Genomic DNA, 22,560 nt, shown 5'->3' on the forward strand with positions numbered 1-22,560 from the left:
TGCTGCTGCAAAGCCCAGTAGGCAGCATCAGTGGATCTGTGGTGTACTCCTTTGTGCCTGCTTCCAATACCTGCAGGCCACGGCCCCGGGGCCCCAGCATCGACCGGAACCTTTTGCAGTTTCATCAGGGCCACAGTTTGCCTTACTCAAAGCAGAGCAGAGTGACACATCTGCTCTTATAGCACAGCAATGCTGTGCACAGTCAGCACAGCGCAAGCGGTGTGGTCATGCCAAGCCTTGGTGAGGCGGTCAGCAAGGATCTCACACAGTACTGCACACTGACAGGGTGAGGACAGGGACACATGGACAGGCACTGTCTTGAGGTGGAAGTCTAGAGATACAGCAGTGGGAATCTTGATGCAATGAGGGACATCAGTTTGGTAAGGAGGCTGAAGAGGCCTGCTAGATTATAAGACAATTTTGTAGAGAAATACTAATGAAAATAAAATCAAAGTACATTAAGGACTGAATATGAGAACTGCTCCTGGGCACAGATGCCATGACTTCAAGCAGTGCTGCCAGAAGACCCATCTCTGGGAGGACTGAGGGGTGTGTAACAGCAGCAGCCTGCAAGGGACTGAATGCCAAGCACATCCCATTGGGTTTTGGGCAAGAAGGATGTCAGTGCCTAAGACGACATTTGAGGAATGAGAAACAATCAGGGTTTCAAACAAAAAATAACCCCTCTTAAGAGGCAAGATTAGAAAACCTAAATAGGTCAAAGTCATTTTTTCTGTAGCTTCACATCTGAATATGTAATCCAGTCTTTTTTTTCATGCTAACACCAGGGGGAAAAGAGATCAATGTACACAATTTAGGTTAAATGACCTAAATGACCACTGCAGGGCGGGATGCATGCATCCTGTTCACAGTTGAACCAAATTTATCTCTGATGTAAATGCAGTGGTTTCACCAGACTTTTAGCAAGGATACATTTACGTATTCCTGTGGTCAATCATCTCCTCAGTAACTCATTGCTTATGCAGATGCAAGCCACCCACACACAAAGACATTTTTAATTTCTCATTAATTACTTCTTCCTCCTAATTATTGTGCTACTTATGTAATATATTATTAAGGCTGTTAAAATATGCAAAAAACAAAAACTCAGAAACAAAAAATACTCAAGATTGCAGGCATTAACACAATTCTAATGCCATGGGTGTCAAATTCTGCTTTTGAAAGCTGTGTAACAAAAAGTACAGACTGTGAGTTAAGTGAGAAACAGCAAAATGAGAGCAGGGCACAGGGACATATCTCCCTATAGAAAGCTGAGGCCCAGTCAATGTCTGCTGAGCTCTCTAAGATTCTTGGAGATATTATTTAAGTTAGAAAGTGTTTCCGTTTAAAACAAACAAAACTCACTGGCTTTTTGGGTGACTTTCTTGCAGGCACTTTCCCAGCTAGCAGATGAGGCTTTCCTTTCTCACGGGCTGCAGAGGAGCACCCTAACTTGCCACAACCATTTGCCTGCACTCATCACAAGATCTGCCCCACCACTCTCCCAGCTGTTTCTGGAGGTGAGACAGAAATTAAAAACTGTACAACCCAGGCGCAAATTAAGACCTGTACTGGCGGAAGCCTGGTGGAAATCTCAGAACAGAATGAATTATGTATTTGTACACTTAAGATTTCCCTGCCTTCGTTGCAGCATGGGGTCTGAACTCTGCTTTCTTCCCTGCACTTTATTACATGGTTAGAAGTCCCGCAGTAGGAAACTTGCGGTTTGAATTTTGAAGCACCTATAGTGTCATACTTTTTATTTTAATATTTGTCACCAACAGTGCCGACAGATAAAAAGTGCTGGCTCCCCACAGCATGAGATGTGGGATTTTCAATAGAGCTACACAATTGCTTTTGCTAAGTGCTTGCCGGGCTCACAATGCCAAATCCCTCAAATTGCTGCGTTCAGGCCACTTTGTGGTGCTGTATGTACCAAGGCAAGTGGTATTTAAAAAGTTGGTTGCTTACAGGAGAGACATACGTCTAAACATTTTTCCCATGCTAAGCACTTGTCTGAAGATACTGTTACAACTCAATTCAATAATGTTATTACTTAACAAATGCTCAGAACTTTTCATGTCACTATCAAGTTATGTTACGTATTGAATAGAGTTTTAGTAAGAAAATCTGTTAACCCAGCTCCAAGTTTTCTCACAAAGGAAGTCCTAGAAACAGTATTTATGTACATCATCATAGTATTTATATATTACCACTTTATCTAGCTTTTCAGTCTTTTATTTGTTTTTAACCTTAATTTATAGGAACGTCACTGTTCATATGCCAGCCTCATATCAGTGTTATGGTGTAAATTATTTAATGTGTGCAGTAATGCTAAAACATGTAATGGTGTAACCTGAGGTATCAGGGGAGACTTTTGTATCTCCTGTCTTATTCACAGGTCAATTAAGAAACTGATTAAGCCCAAAAAGTCTGTGATGATAATTGTTGGAAATAGACTGGGATGATAATTGGTTTAATGACTGCTAAAGGAGTCACTGGGATGTGTGTCTCTCAAGGAGCCTGAATGGCACTTAAAGAGGTAGACTCATCCTGGGTGTTGGTTGTTGACTTTAATGGTATTACTCCAAAATCTGATATGGATCAACTTGCAAAATATTGCAGATGAGACAAATAATTTTAAAAAGAAATCTCCGCTAAGCTTTGGTGTCTCTCTTGAACTGCCATATTCAGTAACTCCTCCAGTACAAATTCTGCCTTTACAACTTGAAGTAGCTCTATAAGGTAGGAATTCACTGAGGGTTTTATATTTTTATGCATTTTTTCTAGCATAGCAGGAAACAAATTCTATATAATAACTAGAAAATGTAGGCCGAGACCATCCTCTGCACAGGAAATTTCACTCAGAGGGTTGGACACCCAGTGAGGTCCTATTCACAGACTTCTCTTTGTATTTTTCTGTCTGGAGCCAAAGAAGGGGATTCATGCCAAAACCCTGCAGGATATGGAAATCTATCGCCTGTTCTGTGCTTCTACATGTCTTTCAAAGTGGCTTCTGATTTGGGGAGCCCTAAATTAAGAACCATGGGCTTGGGGTTTTTAGATTTTTTTTTTTTTTTTAATAAGTACTCAAAACCTGCAGCTTCAATTCAAATAGCAGTCAGAAACATTCAATACCTTTGAAAAACCCCTGACATTTCATTCCTCATGCTGAGGACCCAGAACAGCAAAAATTTAGACCAAAATGATTTCTCCAGGCTAGTCAGTATTAGAGAATGTTGCAGAAGTCAGAAAACCCTTGTTGCTGGTTCTCAGTCCACACACACTGCCAAGGCTTGGAAAGGCTATAAGGTTATAAATCTTTCAGTGAAAAACAATTCCTGCTTCATGCCATCAACATCACCTGAAGACATCTGCATAGCGCATCTCTAGAGGAGGCTCCCATTGCTAAACCTACGCTGAAGAATAAGGAGAAACTTGCATTCAGTTTGAAAGACATTAATGAGTCTCTCTTGGATACAAAATATTTGTTCAACACCCTTATGGGCAAAGCAGCACACAGTTGAAAGGAGAGCTCTGGCAAAATACTGTGCACCAATAGGTTTCAGAAAAGGATCAACACGCAGCTCTGCAAAGGAGTCAGTTTTTCAGGTCCAGTTTGCAGTTCTGGTACTTTAACACATCCATTTGCCCTGAATATATAGTTTTCAGCACCTATTTCTGTTTGTTTCAGTGGGGTTTCATATGCTGTGGCAGTATTCCAGATCCTTCACTGCTCTCTTTTCTCATTTTGTTTTCTATTCTCAATAATATTTTCCAAAAGAAAAAGTTAAAAAAGAAAAAAAAAAAAAAGTCTTTGAGTTCTCCTCTCCAGATTTCTCACACCAAAAATATTTGGTTTTTTCCTCTTTCCCTAAGCTTGTTGCATCATTGAGCTAATGATCCACAGTCAAGCTATCCACTATTATTAAATTATCTAAGGCTCTGATCCTAGTGTGCCTTATAGATGTGAACATTTAACTCCTTGAAGTCAAGGCAAACAGTTGTATACATATTTATAGTGCAATATGAAAGGTGCAGATTTCTGACAACACCCAGAAAGCAAAGAAGATTGGTCTATTGTTTGATGTAATGTATCTACAACTGGAATTACCCTGCAGAATGGATATGGGAAAGTTTGAAGGAGGGAAACACAGAAAAGGCATGAAGAAAGATTTGGAATTCAAAAAAAAAGAATCTCATCACAGATGAGAAATACACATGGCAAAAGGCTATCACCACAACTGTGGACTTACCTGGTAACTGAATCAGCCTGTGCAAACCTACAACAGCCAGGATGTGGCTTTTGCTCAGCAGAGAGCCTCATGGCACTCCTTTGCCCAGTCCCTCCCTATGCTTGCACTTCAGTGTGCTTTCGGCTTCAATGCTGAAACCACTGTGAAAGATGGGGAGATTTATTTAAACACAGCTGCTCTTGGCATTGTCAGAGATAATATCAGGCCAATTAGGGAGAGGGAGGCAAAACTAAACAACTCATACAGTGCCTCCACTGGTCCTAGGAGGGATTGCCCACCTTATTCTTTTCATTTGTCCACTTCTTTTTCACTACTTGTACAATAGACCTCATTCTGCTTTCAGTTTTCATTCTGCTTTCCAATCTATTCAATCAATTGAATAGTTTAGCATTAAGGACATACATTGTAATTAAAGATACCACCTATTTGCCAGGGATTGTGTGAGTCTTCATCATCTTCTAAGCCATGAGAACCCTCATGAAGAAGAATGTTTCTGGATCCTACTTTGGTAGAAACTCTTGTAGTTTCACATTAGCAATCCACATTGTTTCTGCTACATGAGGCTAACGGAAGAACCCGACCGTTTTTTAGTACCATTATGAAAGCATTAACTGAACTCACTTCCAGAACTTCCCTCTCTGTGGCAGGGTTGCACCGAGATATGCTGTGAATAAACCAGAAAAGGTACAGTAGAACCCGTACCTTTCACAAATAGCATGTATATTTTATAGCTGTCATGCATAGAAGCCAATTTCTTGAGGAGTAGTGCCTATAAATTGCAACTGGAAGAGGATGCATTTATTTATTGCACTGACTTCAACTGGGGAAAAAATGTTCTGTCTCCCTCTCCTTTAAATTACAGAAGAGTCCAGCACCTCAGAGACACAGCTTTGGCACTCACAGTTTGGAGGCTTGTTTGCTCACTCATTTATTGCTGGAGAAGGATCATGCTAGGGGCCTCACTAACTCTTCCAGACACATGAAATGCAAGATTCAGATATATAAACTAACATATTTTACATTTTAGTTCAAAGGAGGATTTAAGTCAGTACTAAAAGATTTCAGGGCTAAAGATTTTTTTTTTTTTTGAAAGGCAGTGCCTCTTTCAGCAGAATCTCTCACCCATGGAGCAGATACCTGCAATCTTTTTGCTCCCCAGTCTGTTCTTCCTGAGGATATTGTCTGTGCTGAATATGGCTTTAAACAGCAGTTCTCACATAGGAACATTAGGAGAAGTGAAATATCAAAAACCAAAGTCCTTACATCCATCCATAATTCAGCTAAAACTCTGCATTTCCTTCCTGCACCGCCTTTGCTGGAACAAGTTGACACCATTGCACTTCACATACGGAAAAAAAAAAAGCAAAAATACTTTCATGACAGTTCTTTACCTAGGGCCTTTACAAAGGGTGTTTGACACCCTTACAGCCGTTCCAACTGGATAAAGGGGCATTTGTCACAGGGCAGCTTGCAAAATCCTCATGGACATGGCACAGAAATCCTAACAAATCAGGTAGGATCTGTGGGGTGAGCGATGGCCTCACTTGCAGCCTGCCCTGAGAGTCAGCTCAGCTCACTGCTGCATCGAAAAACCAACCCAGCCCCTCCTCCTCCCAAACAAAATAAAATAAAAGTTTTGTTTCACAATACAGAGAGCCCCAAGCAGTCTCTCAGCGTGGCTCATGGCCACGAGCGAGCACCGCCTCGTGCTTTGCTCACCCCGAGCAGCCTGAGGGCTTCTCCTCAGGGCTGCGGGCCAGGTCATCGGTGCTGCATGGCGCAGCGGCCGCCTGCCGCGGGGACGCAGATGGCCGGGGACAGCAGGAGGAGGGGACAGCAGGAGAGCAGCGGGGCGGCACGTCACCGGCTTGGGAGGCAGCGAGCAACGGGGGCAGACAAAGCCGCCGAGCCACGCGGTGCTGCGGACCTGCGTGCTCCTCCACCGGGAGCTCCCGGCTGCAGGCCTGCTCCCTGCCCGTGCCCCGAGGAGGGACTGGACCCCTGCATGAGGCCCCTCTGCTCCAGCACCCACTGAACGCTTTCGTGCTTTTCCTAAGAAAAAGTACCCTGACACAGTCAAATTGCGGCTCGTTATTAAGGCAGTGAAGACTGTTAGTAGTCTTGGGGGTGATGCAATCATTACCTCATCTTTCTCTTGGAACGCTCAATGTTGTTCCTTTGGATACTTCACCTACACAGGCAGTCTTTCTCCTTCACCCTTGCACCTCACCTGCTAAGCTTCAAGAAATACCAATTATTCACAGATAAATAGATAAAAGACAAGCAGTGGCTGCCGTTTGCCAGAAGGGTATCTTAAAGAGATGAGTATCATAGCAGTTTTATAGATGCAAGTAAAAAACAAACAGCTTCGAGAGGCAAAAGGGGGAAGAAAAGAGACAAAGTGATGAGGAAAAAGCAATGCTGCCATCAGCTCTGATGTTCTCCTGTCCGAGACCCTCCTGGAGCAGCACAGTACAGGAGCTGCTCCAACTCCCCAGCGCTGCTCGAGCCTCAGACTTCTTGAGACCGTGCACATGAATTGTGCAGCAAATGTAGTTTCCTCTATTTGCAAGCTGCAAATGTAAGACTTCCATTGGACAAGAAGGAAATTGCACTCGCATGTTTGGGAGTTTTATAAAGGTGGCTCCCCAAAACAAAAATCCCTTGCACTTGCTGGGCAAAGAAGGAGGAGAAGGATGAGGAAAAAGATTTGGTTTGATCTGAAGAGCAAGGCTGTATATTTAGCATGAGATTCTGTGAGCACTGGAGCTACCTTCCTGTGGATGGATGAGGTCTAATGCCTTGAGACTACTGTGCAGCAAGGGAGGAACACCAGCTGAAGTCCAGCAACTGCTGCAGCTCCTTTCACACAGCTTTCTAGATCACGCGTGTCTGTTGTTCTCCCGTGTTTTCTTCCAAGATGGCACTTACGAAGTGTTCCTCTTGCTTTGGCTAAGTACTGTCAGAAAGCTGTAGGAATACAGTACCCACAAGACCACCACATCTTTCTCAAACACAGCTACAACTGGTGAGTTGTTCTGTGGTGGTTGAGAAGGAATTGCATAAACTCTCTACTTTAGGATGTGGGCCAAAATGTGAACACTGCTTACTCAGAGCAGGGAAAGAACCTTCACTGCCTGTGCCAGAGAGAGTGACTTTCACATTCTAAAGGCCCAATAAACACACACATCAGAAAATGGTCTGCTCTAAGACAGTGGGTTGGTCAGAGTGAGATGCACATTTGGGACACTGGGACACACAGATTCACTTCAGTGGAATCAGCTCCTAAGGGGTGGATTTTCCAGTAACACCTGTGGTTAGCAGGAAGTTTGTTGAAAGGGCAGCCCTTTGCCTCTATCGTGCCTCAGGTTTTCTGCTGCTTTCCCACCAGCTCCCTCATCCACCACCCCAGGACTGGGGACATGGAGGACTCAGGATGGGGTATTTTCTACTCAGGTCATTTTTCCTTCATATTTCCTCTGAGCTCAGTGGGCTGACCGTTCCCTGTCCTTCCAAAGATGCTCCAACATGAAATGACACATCACTCCCTCCCTCAGATGTTTCCCAAACTTCTTTTATTACCCCTTCTTCTGGAAGCATGGACTAAAGCACTTGCTTTTCCAAAGCTCTACAGCACCTGACAAAAAGCTGTGATCCCTGTGGCAAAGGTGATCAACTATGAACAGATCCAGTGTGAAAAAATCTTATTCTGCTTTTGTGTTTGACTGGTCAACAGAAGTATCTACAGATGCATTGAAAACAAAATACAAATACACAACAGTGACTACGAAGGTGCTGAGATCAGTGCTTTTTGGATATGTGGGTACGCAGAGAAGCTAAGTGGAAAGATCACCCAACATACAACAGCTAGTATACTAGACTGCTGCAAATACAACTCTGCTATTAATCCATTTCTAATATGAATTTATATTTCAGGATTTCCCTCAGCTTTTAAAGTCTTAAATAAACTGTACAACTTTTTACACATTTGAAACTTGTTTTCATTGCTACCAACATTTTACTGGTCCTAATGCCTCTCAGATCATAAAGGGACTCTTTGCTTAAAGTCCTAAATTGCCTCTTGCCTAAATTCTGCAGCAAGAATTTCAGCAGTTCTGGTTTGCACTTACCTGTGAATCATTTGCACCACCTGGGCCTTGAACAGCTGGTCCCAGCCTGCGTCTGCAACACTGCTGCACAAAAGCCGATCTCCAGCACAGAAGCTGTGAGTTACATGGATAGGGAGGGAGAAGTTGTGGGATTACTGAGTCTCTCCATCACATTTTTGATGTGTTGTAGCTGTTGAAATACAGGTGCATTTGGATCCAATATATCTGACTGTTTTCCAAATGCCTTTTGTAGCACTTCTTGGCTGCTAAGAAAAAAGGGGAAAAACCTTAAATGTACTAGAAGCTGTGATATTATCTTTCTCCACCTGCACAGTTAGGATCTGTTTTCCCTAGGAGCTTTTAACTGATACAGGAACTATATACTACACTGGCAAAGCACTCCCTGGTGTGACTGCAGCTATGCCAGCAAAGCTGTGTTTTGTACCAGCACAGGGCTGTGCTACCCCCACTCCCAAGTGGGACACAATGGCACAGAAAAAGCAGCCACACAAGACCACCAAAGGCCCCACATTGCACTACAGAGCTGTGTAACCCTACCTAGGGAAGCTCAGCCCTCACAAAAAAGGGTCAGACAGCAATGCTGCACTCAGGCACAGGCTGAGAACATGCACCTCTGGGAGCTGCAGATGCCCAGTGCATCACAGATGCAGCTCTCTGGTAAAGCAGCAGAGCAGACAGCTCTCCTTCTGCTTCCTTGCAGCAGCATTCATCCCTACACCCACAATCAGATCTTCTTTAGCCCATTAAAAAGCAAGTATCAAAACAGCAGCATCCCTCACCACAGAGCGTGCTGTAGTTATGATAATGACTTTTTATGTGGGCCTGGTTATATCCAAAAATCCCACAAACCAATCTCAGGAGATTCATGCTAAGTGTCCCCAGACTTTAAAAAAAAAAAATAAATCCAAAAACAACATTTGTCCATTACTATTCAAACATCACCCAAGTACTGTAATACACGGAGCCCTTGCAAAAGAGGACTACAGCTCGGTTTTTTTCCAGCTTCACGGGTGCAGTCCAGCTCTTCTCTGGTCTCTCTTGTGCTGCCCAACAGTGAAGTTCTTATACTTCCACAGTCCCTCAGGCCTGAACTTTTTAATGCTAGGGTAGAAACTAAACTATTCCTCCCCTCTACCTCTGCCCTTCTTCATTTGTGAGCTGGGGAGGATTCCAGGCAGATGCAACATGCAGCATAGACACACACCAGCTTAGCACCACCAGGCTGAGCTCAAGCCCCAGCACACTGGCCCTATGCCCACCTTCCCAGTCAGGTGGAGAAAATTACACAGCTCAGAGTAGGATCCTCGCATGAGGGCATCTCCATCTGAGCACAGTGAATATACACCTAGTTATAGGTAGTCAGCAGGGAGACGCTGAGACAAAGACACGTGCTTCAGCACAACACTAGTAGAGCAGCTTTCAGAGTTGCATGAAAACATCACTTCACCCTTGGGATTCCCAGCACAGAATCCTTTCCTGAACATTCAAACCCAAATCTAACTTTTCATTTCTGAAGCACTGCCCAGAAGCAATCAAGTATCATTCCAAACCCAGCATCAGGCAAAGAGCCTCTCTTTTCAATATCCCTGTTGTGAGAACCTCTGCCCAGAAATGCTGCCTTGCTTTTACCACAGAGGGAAAGATGGCACAAACTGTTACCAGAGCGGCTGATGTATATTACCCAGATAGTTTTTTCTTACCATGGTATGACTATGAGCCTGTACTACAAAACACTTCAATTTCACATCTTAAAATGTTGCCTTTGAGTTAGAAGTATGCATACATTACGAATGAGAACTGTGATTTCATATATATATATATATATATTTTTTAGCAAATAAGCATTTGTGCAGTGTCTTATGGAGAAATAATCAAGTAGAAAATTATTTTTTTTAATAAACAGATCATTTTAGTAAAATGATTTTGTTGCATAAACAACATCAACAGCTAAGGATTATCTAGATGAAAACAGAACTGTCCTCTTTGAAATTGAGAAATGTCATTTCCACTTTTGTTATAGTAAGGCTCAAATTTCTGAATCCCAAAATGTCAAATCCAAACTCTTTCAGAATATCCATGCAATGCTGTTTTAGCAAAATAACTGGCAGATTAGGAAATGAACCTATCCTTTGCCCCAGATGGAACATTGCATCATTCTTTTAAGAAAGTTGAAACTTTTCTCAAGCAAGAATTTGCACCTGCTCTGGTTCTTCCTACCAGAGGGATAACCCTATCTTGGTCATTTCTGGTAGCCCTCCCGTCTGAGCACAGTGTTCCACTGTCTTGCTGGAACTATGTTTGTGTAACACAGATACCAACATCAGCAGAAATCTATCCATTGAAAACATCTGCAGTGTCAACAAGCTGTGCCCCTGCACTTTTTAACACTCTTACTGCAAAACGTGACGTGGACACAATGCTTCCTTGAAAACATTTTGAACAAAATATCACATACATGCTCCAGGCACAGGCACAATACAGTGACAACAACCAGTAGTGCTTGCTCTAGGTCAACACAGATTTGAAATGCTCTAAATGCACGTATTGCTATGCTGTAGTCCTGCAAAGCCTTGTACACAACTACTGAACATTTTCCACAACAATTACGGTTCATTCAGGTAGGAGATGCTATAACTGCATCTCACTAACTTTCCAAAGATGTTCACGGCCCTTAAAATGACTGTTTCACTGACTGGAGACCTAATTTACCTCATTACCATATGCTATGTTTAAAAAGAAAGAAAAAAGCCTGCTAATGATATTAGACTGTATAATGGCAATTCAAAGCACCAGACGTATGGCACTCACACAGAGATACAATACCTGTGGGCCTAGAAATCCATGTGATTGAAATACATACTCTCAAATCAAGAGACCTGATCCAGTATTTGCACATTTGTATACAATCCGGAAAGCTAATTTTTGTATTGAAACAAAGAAACACAGAGACAGGTTCAAGGCACCTATAGACCACTTTCCCTCCATTTTTGCTGATTTAAGGTTAAGAATGCTCATAAGCTAGTAACTCCTTTTGGTGCCCAGATCTGTAAGAGATGTTCTTACCTCAGTCTGGGAAGTGCATCCTGGAGAGAACACAACACCAGGCACAAGTGCAGGGCTTCTGCTTTTCTTCCAGTCCTCCTTCCTCAAGGGGTGCAGAACTCTGTTGCTGGGTGAGCCACTGGTTTGTACAATTTACACGTGAGCCAGCAGTGGTGACACGTGGCACAGACTGACAGACAGACCAACTCCAACACTAAGCTCATGTATTCCCTTTATTGAACTGTACTAGTTATTGCAATCAGATAAGTCACATTTATAAAGCAGACCATCCAGTTGCACTGAAACCGATTATATTCATTACATAGTTTTAATCACTGTCCGGTGAACTGGCAAATCCAATCAAAGCATTAGTCTTTAATTAAAAAAAGAAAAAGAAATATTCAGACAATAGCCAAGCAATCACATCACAATGCACAGTTACCTAAAACTGCAATTAAAAAGCAGCTTAAAAAAAAAAAACACATCTAATTTTTAACTATCAATATAATACAAGAAGCAACAAAGGGCAACAGCATCAAAGCAGATTTCGCTAACACTATAAATTCAGTCAGAAGCAGAAGCTCTAAAGTACACTAGCTGAAGCAGGACAATAAAAAATACTGAGCATGGAATACTTTTAATCTCTTCCATTAATATTCATTTCCAGCTGCTTATAATAGCAGCGCCTCATGGCCAAATCATTAGAGTTTTACATCTGGGTTGCAAATGACACTTTGATTGGATGTAATGTTCAAATGGTCCTCCCCACTGTGCCACCGTCAAGTCTTCTGCAGAGAGGTGTCCTGTAGTGCCAGTGGCTCACTGTGCGTGCTGGCTCAATGTGTGGTTCTGGAAAGACGAAAAAAGGAGACATGCATGAGGGGCAGAATAATAGAAAGCATGCCCATACCCTCCTACTCAGTACCATTTACGCAGAGCACAACATAAAAGCTTCTCAATTATTACAAAACAAAATACTTACGAGTACTTTTTCTTTACTGTAACAGCCGCCAATATGACACATTTGCTTTGTTCTGATAGATCTGTTAATACTGGCATGAACTTAGACAAAAAAAATTCTACAAGCCAAGTGCAGCCATGAGGGTTTCTTTCTTTTTTTCCCCCCTTCAATACATACAAAGAAAGTGGTAACACTTCATGGGCAAAATATGCCTTCAGGGATTCCCTTAAGAGTAACCATTAAAAAAAAGTGAATCACTGTGGGATCTTGAGCCATATTTTACTCTTTTATTATCACTAGGAACGGGTGCAAGCGCTGGCAGAGAGAAACACCAGATTGTGACACATTCTCCTCAGTCCAAGAAATACTTCAGCAAGAACAGCTGAACCACCAACTCAGGCAACAGGGACATTAATCCCCAGCAGAAAGAAGACTGGATACGTAACCCAGAAGGTAAACCTCTCTAAGAACAGACCTTGCCCTACACATTTCTTTCAGAACCTTTTTTTGTTCTTTTTGGGTGGATCCTTAATAGCCTTGTGTCGCCACAGAATCTCTCATCAGAGTATGCTGACCTGTCTTGCCACTTTGTGCTGGAGCCAATAAATAGCAAAGCCAATCTTGGAAGCACATTTTCAGAGTGGTACTGACTCACCTACATTTTGCATGCTGACCAAAACCCCAGTCCTTCACATAAGCACAGCTTCATTTGTATGATTATTCAACTGTTGGAGCAACTGGAGAGGAGCTTCGTGGTGAGCTTTTGTTGGACTGGGTCCCCAAGCATTCACAAATATAAAAATTCATGTGCGTTATTTCAAACTTATGCAACTTCACTGGTTTCCATCTGCCTAATAACAGAGCTGGGAAAGTCCGTCAGCTTGAATAATATGTTTTTAAACATGAAATGAATTTTGAATCCAATTATTTATTTACAACAACAGTGCTTTAAAATAAAGTAAGATACTTTAACTTTTAATAAATCATCTGGCTCTTTTAAATTATCCACAGTTACAACTCAATCCGGAAAGAAAAACGATCCTCCACTTTATACAGAAATGACATCTCCCTAATGAAAAGCATCTGTGGAAGGAGCTAGAGGGCAGCCTGAGATGCTTGGGCGTGCAGGCAGCAGTGACCCCGTTTGCAGTCGGGATTTCTGGACTGTGCACTCCCAAAAGCTGACCACCAGGTGTCAGAAGTGCTGCTGACTTTATACATCACGACAAAAGTTACCTGTGATATTGTGCAGATGGGCTGAGAGGAAACTGCACAATAGCGGTCAGGCTTTAACGTGACAAAAGGTTAGAGAGAAGGCAGAAGAATTATAGCTGGAGCACACTCAGAAGGATCCCTTGTGAAATTAAATGACAATCAACTGATGAAAAGAGTAAAATAGCTGTACCTTGTTTAGCATAACATCAGCCCTGTGAACACAGCCCCAGCTAGTGATGCTAATATTTCAGAATCAAAAAACGGAAGTACCGTCCAGACCTGGAAAGCTTATCAAGGGATAAAGCATTATATCTGAATAATATCCAGAGTGATAGCTGAAATGGCTTTGCTTCTAGACAATTTATCATTACCAACATAATATCCAATGGCTTTTTATTCTGTTGTACACGCAGATTTTCCTAGCTTTAAAGAGGAACAACCTTTGCAGTGATAATGCTGTTCTGAGATCAAGTCACAAGTGGGGATGAATGGAACCCTACAGACATTGCCACAGCACCACCAAGAAGCTTGTCCACTAAACATAACCAGAGAAACATTTAAATACTAAAAACGACACGAGGTGCGCTGTGCTCAGACTGAGCATTTTAACAATGGGCACTGCTAGTGCACTTCATTACAGTTCTATTTTTAGTTCCTCCTGAATATCAATAAAAAAGAGTGAAACATTTACCATTTTCCAATCGAAAGAAGGCTATGCACAGTAGACAAATCCATACTTATTTAGGCAGTGTCATTTAAAAGATAATGCACCATCAGCACTAGATGCATGACGCACAGTCTACAGTCAGGGAGCATGATTTCAAACTTGTGTGGCTGCTGCATTGATTATACCAGGCAGGTCAATAAAGGAATGGTATGTGGCTCTTAATCTGATAATGAAGTTTTCATTGTGAGCCCTCCCTCCTCAAACATAGGTTAATAATATGTTCTGAACATTCCTAATGCAACCAATACACTGCTTTTGTGAACAGAATTTACACAAAGTAACAACAGATTATACTCAAATCCTGCAGCTATTCAGAGCTGAGTCAGATAGGAGCTGAGAAACTAAGCACGCGATAGAGCCATCAGTGTAAAATGAATAAAACACACATATTCCATATGCAGACTGTGATTTTGTTTTACTATCTTGGGAATGGACCATTTATTCCCTTTGCAAGCATTATTGGCAATCAATATGCCGACTAGTCCCAGGACCAAGCGGTTAATAAATAGAGCCACATCTTACAACATTTTCACAAATGTATCTGTGACATCTAGGAATAGAAGAGTCTGAGCATGCGGAAATGAGCAGATCCTGCACAACCCATGCCCACACAAACCCACCAGTGCTGCCCACCCTAGAGCTTATGAGCACCCAATGACCACATCCCTGCATGGGCAACTGCCTCGCACCACTGGTGAGTTCAAAACATCTTCCAACACCTGCCCATATCCTCTGCAGCCAGCACGGATTTCTCACAATTGCAAATGTGTTTCAGATCACACAAACACGCCTCCCAAAAAAGTCTGTCAACCTCTGTGCTTCCTACTGCAAGTTACCATCACATCACATCTTCTTGCTCTACTCTGCCCTGTGTGCACCAAGCTTCCTAGAACCACACTTTGCAGATGTCAGAAAGTGTCCAAGTTCAACGCTTATGTCTCTTTTCCCACGTGATCTTTGCATGTTTAACCCACGCACTGCACTCTTACAAAACAACCTTAACACCGGGCATCTCTAAGCATGCCCACTAACAAATTGCCCCTGCTGACCTTGATTTCAGACCAATTATAAAAATGTAGTTCTGGCAGTCAGAACGTGACAGGCCTTAGCAGAAATAGCTTACCCCTCTGCTACTGAGAGCTACGCCAGGATGAAACCTGGAAGTCCAGGAGGGACCAAGCATCTTGAAATGTGCAATGCCACGGGAATGCTTCCACCCACGTAGCCTTCCGTTGACTCATCAGCAAACTTCCCACCCCTTCTCAACAGGAGGGCAGGCAGGCGAGTGGGAAGCAGTTCTCATATGACTTGTCAATTCCAGAGTTTATATTTAAAATAAATAAATATATATCTTAATGGTGATTTCCAAAGGAAAATACAGCAGCCACAAAAATGAGGGCTCTCCAGGCATGCTTACGCATGTATTTGCACATCCACATGAGTACACATTTGGGGCTGGCAGGAGGCAGGACATAATTTGGAAGCTGAGCATTAAAAATGGCTCTTTTCAGCTCCTGTTAGGTCCCCAGGTTTACGCATGGCTCGCAGCTGATGCCCCACAGAATACATCATTCGGAGACATTACTGCAGCTGGAAAATTCTATAGCAGCACTAAGTCACCTGTCAAGATCAAGTAAGTCACAGCTTATTTATAGGGCAAGGTTGGAAATTTTTCTTTTTTTTTTTTTTTTCTTAATAATCACACAAAATGGATAGCAATTCTGATAGCCAGATCAGGTGGAAAAATGCAACCACCCCGAGCCCCAGGGCTGTCTCGGTGTTTAAGTGGAATTTTCTACTTGCTGCACAATCCCCAAATGAACCATTTGCGGAAGTATCTGTGACCAAGGAACTGGGCGACAGGTTTTGCAGGAAATAAAAAGATTTCAAAGAATGGTTGGTTACTGTCCCTGTATGCACTGATTGCTCTCCACATCTTCCCTGGGGACACCCCCTGCCTGCCCTTTGGATATGGATCAAGCCATTTGTGCAGGACATCTACAATGAATAGTTCTTTTTCTATGTGCATTATTATGAAAACACTAGCATGACATTCTCCATTTTCAGAGCGCTATGTCAAGAAGAAAAGCATTGGTCTTGAAAGATGATCACTTACAGCAGTTAAAGGAACTCTTACAAGCTACATAAAGATTGAGAGAAAACACACAGAGAGAAAAGCAGCACATGACAGAGCCAAGTTCCAAGCCATGCAGTCAAGCTGGGAGTCTCCCACACTGCAGCAAAATTCCCTGCCAACAATTCACAGGTGTACTTCATAGGAGCAGGTGAAAAAAATAAAATGCAACTGTGAGGGGGGAGAGGGGGTGATAATGGTTTGAGGCCATAATACATCCAGTCTATGGTGCCACTGTGTATGTGCTACATATTTAGGTGTTTCACACCAGCCATTTCAGTTGTATCATCTAAGCATGTGTGCATATATACCTAAAAGACCATGTTATACAGGAATTAAGAAATGGCACGACAGGGCTGGTGATGCCCACTATCCTCAAATGAAATTCATAAACCTTCTACAGTTTTATATAGAGGCTGAGGCTGTGATTAAGGGTTGTAAAACTACTCTCTCTCATTCCAAATAACATTAAAATGAACAGAAACCATTCTCCAAATCATTTCAACAGGAATTATGGAGACAGAACATTAATGTGACAAACAACCAATGTGAAACTCAATTGGTGATCAGCACATGGTGTGACCCACGACCATGAGTGTGTTGGGTACTGGAGAGCAGCTGCTCCATAAGAGAGACACTATGTCCACGGCTGCCCCATGCTTGTGCAAGTTGCTCTGGCTCCTGGACTGGGAGCATCGACTCCAACAGCGCCATGTGAACACAGCTGTCTGGTCTCACAGTGGTTGGCCATTCCTATTCACTGCATTTTCTACAAGGTGAAGAGTCCTCCAGCTAGGGGCAAAAGCCCCAGCCATCCACCTGCCCAGCAGGGCTGGGGCATTCAAGAGAAGAGATCCCTCCATATAACACCAACACAAACATCTTCAAGACAAAAAACTAAACCCCAAATTCAGACACTGGCTTGGGGACAAAGTTCAAGTCTCACATTTGAACACAAATGTAAAAAAGAGACAAAAAACCTCCCAAGAGCTACGAACAGAAGTTAGAGCGTCTAAATATTTACAAAATACCATCTGCAACATTCTTTTTTTTGAAAGTTGTTTTGCACCATTTGAATTCAAAATGGTCCAAAAAGCTCTCAGCCATTATTCTTCACAGATGTACCCACTCTAAGAGCAATCTATAAACACCAAAATCTTTATGTCTTGACTTTATAAAGAGATTACTTTAGGCAGAGGACACAGGACAAGCCTTGCTTTAGCCAATGAAGATTATGCTCTCTATAGAAAGCGGTGAGCCTTAAATTGGTGCCGCTCTAATCCTAAACTGGAGAGGAATTCAGGGGATGCCATGACCCAGAAGAGCAAGAGGAAAAAAGCTAAGTAGAAAAAAAATAAAAAATAGTACACTAAGAAGGAGAGGAATACAAAAAGGAGAGAAAGGAGACAGAAGGAGAGCAAGCTTGATTTACAGGAAAAAATGATTTATTTTTATTTTCAATTTTTGGTCATTACTCTGCCATCAGACTAAAGAAAAATCACCTTTGCACTCCCTTGCAGTTCATATGTGCTTATTTTTAGAACTGTTTGACAATTATCCAAGGGTCTAAGACTAACAGATGGCCTGTCTTAAAGCCTCATATGTTCACTAGTTTGCACTTCTGACAAACAGTAAATGTACTCAAGAGTGTGCCATAAACAGGGCTGAATGAATACTCAGAACACGATTTAGTTAATACACTTCATTAGAACTGATAGGAGTAACCAATGTTTCCCATAAAACCAAGTGTTAATTCCCCTTTCAGTGGTTTCAGGTACCTCTTACCGGTGACATTTATATATTTAGGTCTTACTTTCCAGGAAATACAGCTGCTTCTTCCCTTTCCTTTCTTCTTCTTCTTCCCTTTCCCCTGTTACTTCACCCACCACATAAAATGCTTGTAACAACTCAACTCCAAGTTATCATGGTACTCAATAAAAAAAGCTGTCAGGAAAGACAGGTTCACATGTCCCTTCTTTATCTGAAGAATCCCTTGAAATTGAGGTAGTGACAAAGGAAAGGTGGCACATCCTTTGTAAAAGGAGAAGTCTGCCTGTGTTCCTGCCTACTTCACACCTCTCAGCATCTGATAACTTGCCATACACTAGTCAGTCCCAGCATTAGCACACTTTTAGCTGGCATATCAACAAATGCAGTTAGGAAGCTTTGCAGTGCATTGAACATCAACAACAACAAAATCACTTCAAGTGTGTAAGAAAATACATCTGGAGGTTTAGTGCCTCTGAAAGCTAGGCTGGCTATTTCAGACAAGGCGATGTGCACCCCGGTCACCAACGCTGCACGCACTCTGCTGAACACACCTCGGCCACACAGAGCGCTTTGTCTGAAGCCGGTAGGTTCAGAACTCACAGAATATTTACATGGAAAAAAGCTGATCCACATATGACCAACTAAACACTGCCAGCTTTTTTTTTTTTTTAACAATTCTTTTCCTATTGCTTGCATTTGCCTATATTGAAATGCAACTGCCCGAGCATTGTTCTTCACAAATCACACACACACACTTGAGCACCACCCCCAGCCCTCGCCTGCCTTTGTTCTGCATACATGGGTCTGTGTGCTCGGCTGCCGTGCTGGACAGTCTGAACAATTTGCCATTCTGTCTTCATACTGACATTGCTTTTGTTAATTCTAACATTTTCTTGAATTTGGGTATGCATTTCCATGCTACTCTGCATTTGAGACATTACCTTTTAATACAAATACCTTTTTTACGGTTATTTTCCCCAGTGCCAGGCTTTTCTTGCACTAGCTAAGGATTTTTTGGATGATTTATGAATTTAATTTCTCTTCTAATTCAGGTTGCATAGTCCTAATTGGACTCTGACAACATGTTTCCCCTTTCCACATGAGACTAATAATTCTGTACCGTCAGTCTTCCTGACCTGACATCTCTCTGTATTCCCTAAAAACTCAGAATAAAACAAGGTGATCCTACTACAAGTGGACCACAAATACTAGTTTAAGCCCAGTACTGCATCTCATATTCGATTAAATATCTCAGCAGATAGTCTATATGCTTCTTTCAAAAACACGGGATAAAATGCTGGAGCACAAAAGCAAACTGAAGCCTTTGGGAAAATTTCCTTACCATGGCACTTTGGAAATAAAAACCACAGGAGGATATATTACTAAGAAATACGCAGAGACTTCTGTTAGAGAAGCTCACTGTAAACACACTGTGATTCACTGAAGCACCCAACGAAACAAGGGAGCTAATAATACCTGTCCCATGGGACCGCATGCTCCTGAGAATTTTACTCAGAAATGCAAATGCATCAGATCCATGTGGCTTGAAGCTTGCAGTATGCTACACACAGGATCAAAATCAGTGGAGGGAAGAACCGTGTACTTCTTAATGTAAAGTGGGGGCAGATTTAATTACTATTGTCAGAAGTCTGTGAAAACACTCCTTATAGGATTCCTATGCTCCTCCCATAATCTCAGCATTTCTCCCTGGTGAATCCCCATTTCTGGTGACCCTGACTGAAGGGTTTCTTGGAGGATGTCCACACGCTGCCCAGTGATGCCTCTGGCACATCAGCTTGGGCAATGGCAGCTCTGTTCCACAGGAGCTGCTCCCACCCCATGGCTGGCACCCACCTGCCAGGCAGTGGCACCTCGTGCTCTGCCCGAGTCTGAAGAAACTTCCACCGTTGTGCTAACAAAAGCAAACACATTCCAGTGCTGACATGACTTTATCTTTTTCTCAGTCTTAAACAGGGAAACACTGCATTACAAAATCATTTGCAAGAGCAGAACCACTTTCTAGGAGTCTTCTTAGCTATTCCTCTCAAAATCATGACTTGTTGATTTCTTTAAGCCTGAAACACATCCCATTAACCCCTCCTAAGGTAAAACACACCACAGAAGCCCAAAACTGTCCATTTATTTGAGGGCTGGCATCATCACTGTGAGACACTTTGTAGCTTTTCTATGAACACTGAATAATTTTCTAATTAGCTGCCTCTTACAAGACCAGGTGAGCATCCTCCCATTTTTTCTTAAAAACTACTTTAAACTGAAAGAAAACACTTTACATAGCCCCTTTAGCATTCACCAGTCAAAATGCACTGACAAAAGCTTCACTGAAGGACTGTTTCTATGGGAATACAAACCAACAAAAGCCATGGCATTCAAAGTTGAACCAGAAACTGGCTCCTTCTCTTGCCCTGCTGTTCCTTGGCATGGCAAGGGTCACTGAACAGCAGCTGATTTCTTGTAGCTTTTTTTTTTTCCTGCAGCAGTAAGGTATTCTTGGTGGCAAGGACTGGGTACAAAAGAGCTTCAGCCTCAATTGTGAATGTTAATGCAAATATTAACAGGGACATACCTTGCAGCCCTCACTTAGGCAATATCCTCCATTGATAACTATGGGAGCTGCAGCTGAATACAATTCTTTAGACCAAATAAGCAAGTGCAGAAAGACTGGCTCCAAATGAGCTACGTTTATGAGCATTTAGGTTACAGGTAACACAGCTCTTTCATTGTGATTCTTCTAAAAAGCAACAACTAAAGAAGAACTCTCTCTAATTAAATACAGATGTGACAAATTGTATTGCTTAGCATTATGGATGCATTTTTCTTAAAAGGCAGAGAAATATCCCCATCACATGGTGCCCACACACTGCTCAGTCTGACAAAACAAGTGGTCAGTGACGTGTTGTCCTGGACACAGTGGCTGTTATTGCAGATTTCCAATTTCAAAAGGGGCAAAAAATCCTCCAGTACAAGTTTCTGCTATAAAATAGCAAGGCCATAGTTCATAGAAGCACTTTACATGCCTTCCCATTAGCACAGACGCCACTGGCAAAGCAGAAATCTGCAGACAGAACTGTCATCAGCCCACTGCCTGAAGGAATTAACCCCAGAGGAACTGTTAGTATGAAGGACTAAGGATGACTGGTTCCCATAAGAAACAGTGGGGCCAAAATATCACCAACATGATCTGTCTCCTCAAAGACATCACAAGATAAAGCAATGAGGCAGTGTTGCTGTGCTGTGTGCACAAAATTACTGTAGCTGTTACAAAATGGGATTTTCCAGGCAGTGCTACTGCATTACAAATGTCACTGACACTCAGAAAATTTAACTTCCAAACAGCAAGATGCTACATTTTAAGCAAGTATGATTTCATGCAAAGACTAAAAGCACATCTGTGCCCCAAAGGAAGACAAAATTTTCAAGAGCAAGTGTCTTACAACTCCTCTTGGAGACACAACCATGCGCTGCAGTGAGGACAGATAGCACTATATGCAGTCCAGCCTCAGTGCCCACGGCCATGTGTTCAGATTGAGATACCATAGAAACAAAGGGGGTTTGGTGGTTAGGCAGGCACTCACCTTGGGGTTGGCTCTGCAGGCAGTGAGCTGCTGTCCCCATGTGCTGCAGAGCCAGAGCCATGCAGGCTCTGCAGCGCTGACCTCCAGGTCTACGTGCCACCTGCCCAGGACACAGCAGAGGACACACAAAATGCTCTGCAGAGAATAAGCTCAAGCACTGCAAGTGAATAAACTCAGGACTGCCGCTGCTGAATATGAGCTGGCACAAATAGAAGTGGGGTGGCAAAGCCTTGCTGAACTCATGGTGATCCTACACAACAGCACCACGTATCTTTATGCTGAACCCATCAGCACGTGTAGGGTTATCTGTATCATCTATGTTTTTCCAGCAAAGCCCTGTCACCTTGCTGTGGATAGGCAGTTTACTACATTTCACATTATTCTATCAGTATGAAACATGAAAAAAGGATGAAGCTCAGCAATCAGCCCAGGAGCACTTGCTACATGTGTTGGGTTGTGCAACACATGCGTTCAGCCTGCACATAAAACACTACTGTGCCAGTTTGGTTTAACACAGAACAGGCACAATCTGGAAAAAAGTGCTTTCTAAATGATCTTACATTCCCTCCTTTCTCCACTGGCCAAAGTGTGATATGAAACCAATCTGAGAATCTGGTGTTAAAACCGAGCATTAACTATGCAAACATGACTATGTCTGAATATACTCTGAAAACTACTTCAGGAAGGGGAAGCAACAAGACTACTGCAGAACTGCTGTATGTCTCTATACAT

General features: G+C 42.5%; 1 protein-coding gene across 6 annotated transcripts in view; it reads right to left on the minus strand.

Annotated features, from left to right (window-relative positions):
* Positions 1 to 11,648: 11,648 nt before the first annotated feature.
* ZNF423 (zinc finger protein 423) overlaps positions 11,649 to 22,560 on the minus strand; it is a 196,866-nt gene continuing 185,954 nt past the window's right edge. For all 6 annotated transcript variants that reach the window (XM_048958348.1, XM_048958344.1, XM_048958343.1 and 3 more), the window contains one exon: positions 11,649 to 12,277. In XM_048958348.1, coding sequence (XP_048814305.1) covers positions 12,248 to 12,277 — 30 coding nt within the window. In that variant the 3' untranslated portion in view covers positions 11,649 to 12,247. The remainder of the gene's footprint in view (positions 12,278 to 22,560) is intronic.

Source organism: Lagopus muta, chromosome 12 (genome assembly GCF_023343835.1).
Source record: "Lagopus muta isolate bLagMut1 chromosome 12, bLagMut1 primary, whole genome shotgun sequence".
NCBI lineage: Eukaryota > Metazoa > Chordata > Aves > Galliformes > Phasianidae > Lagopus > Lagopus muta.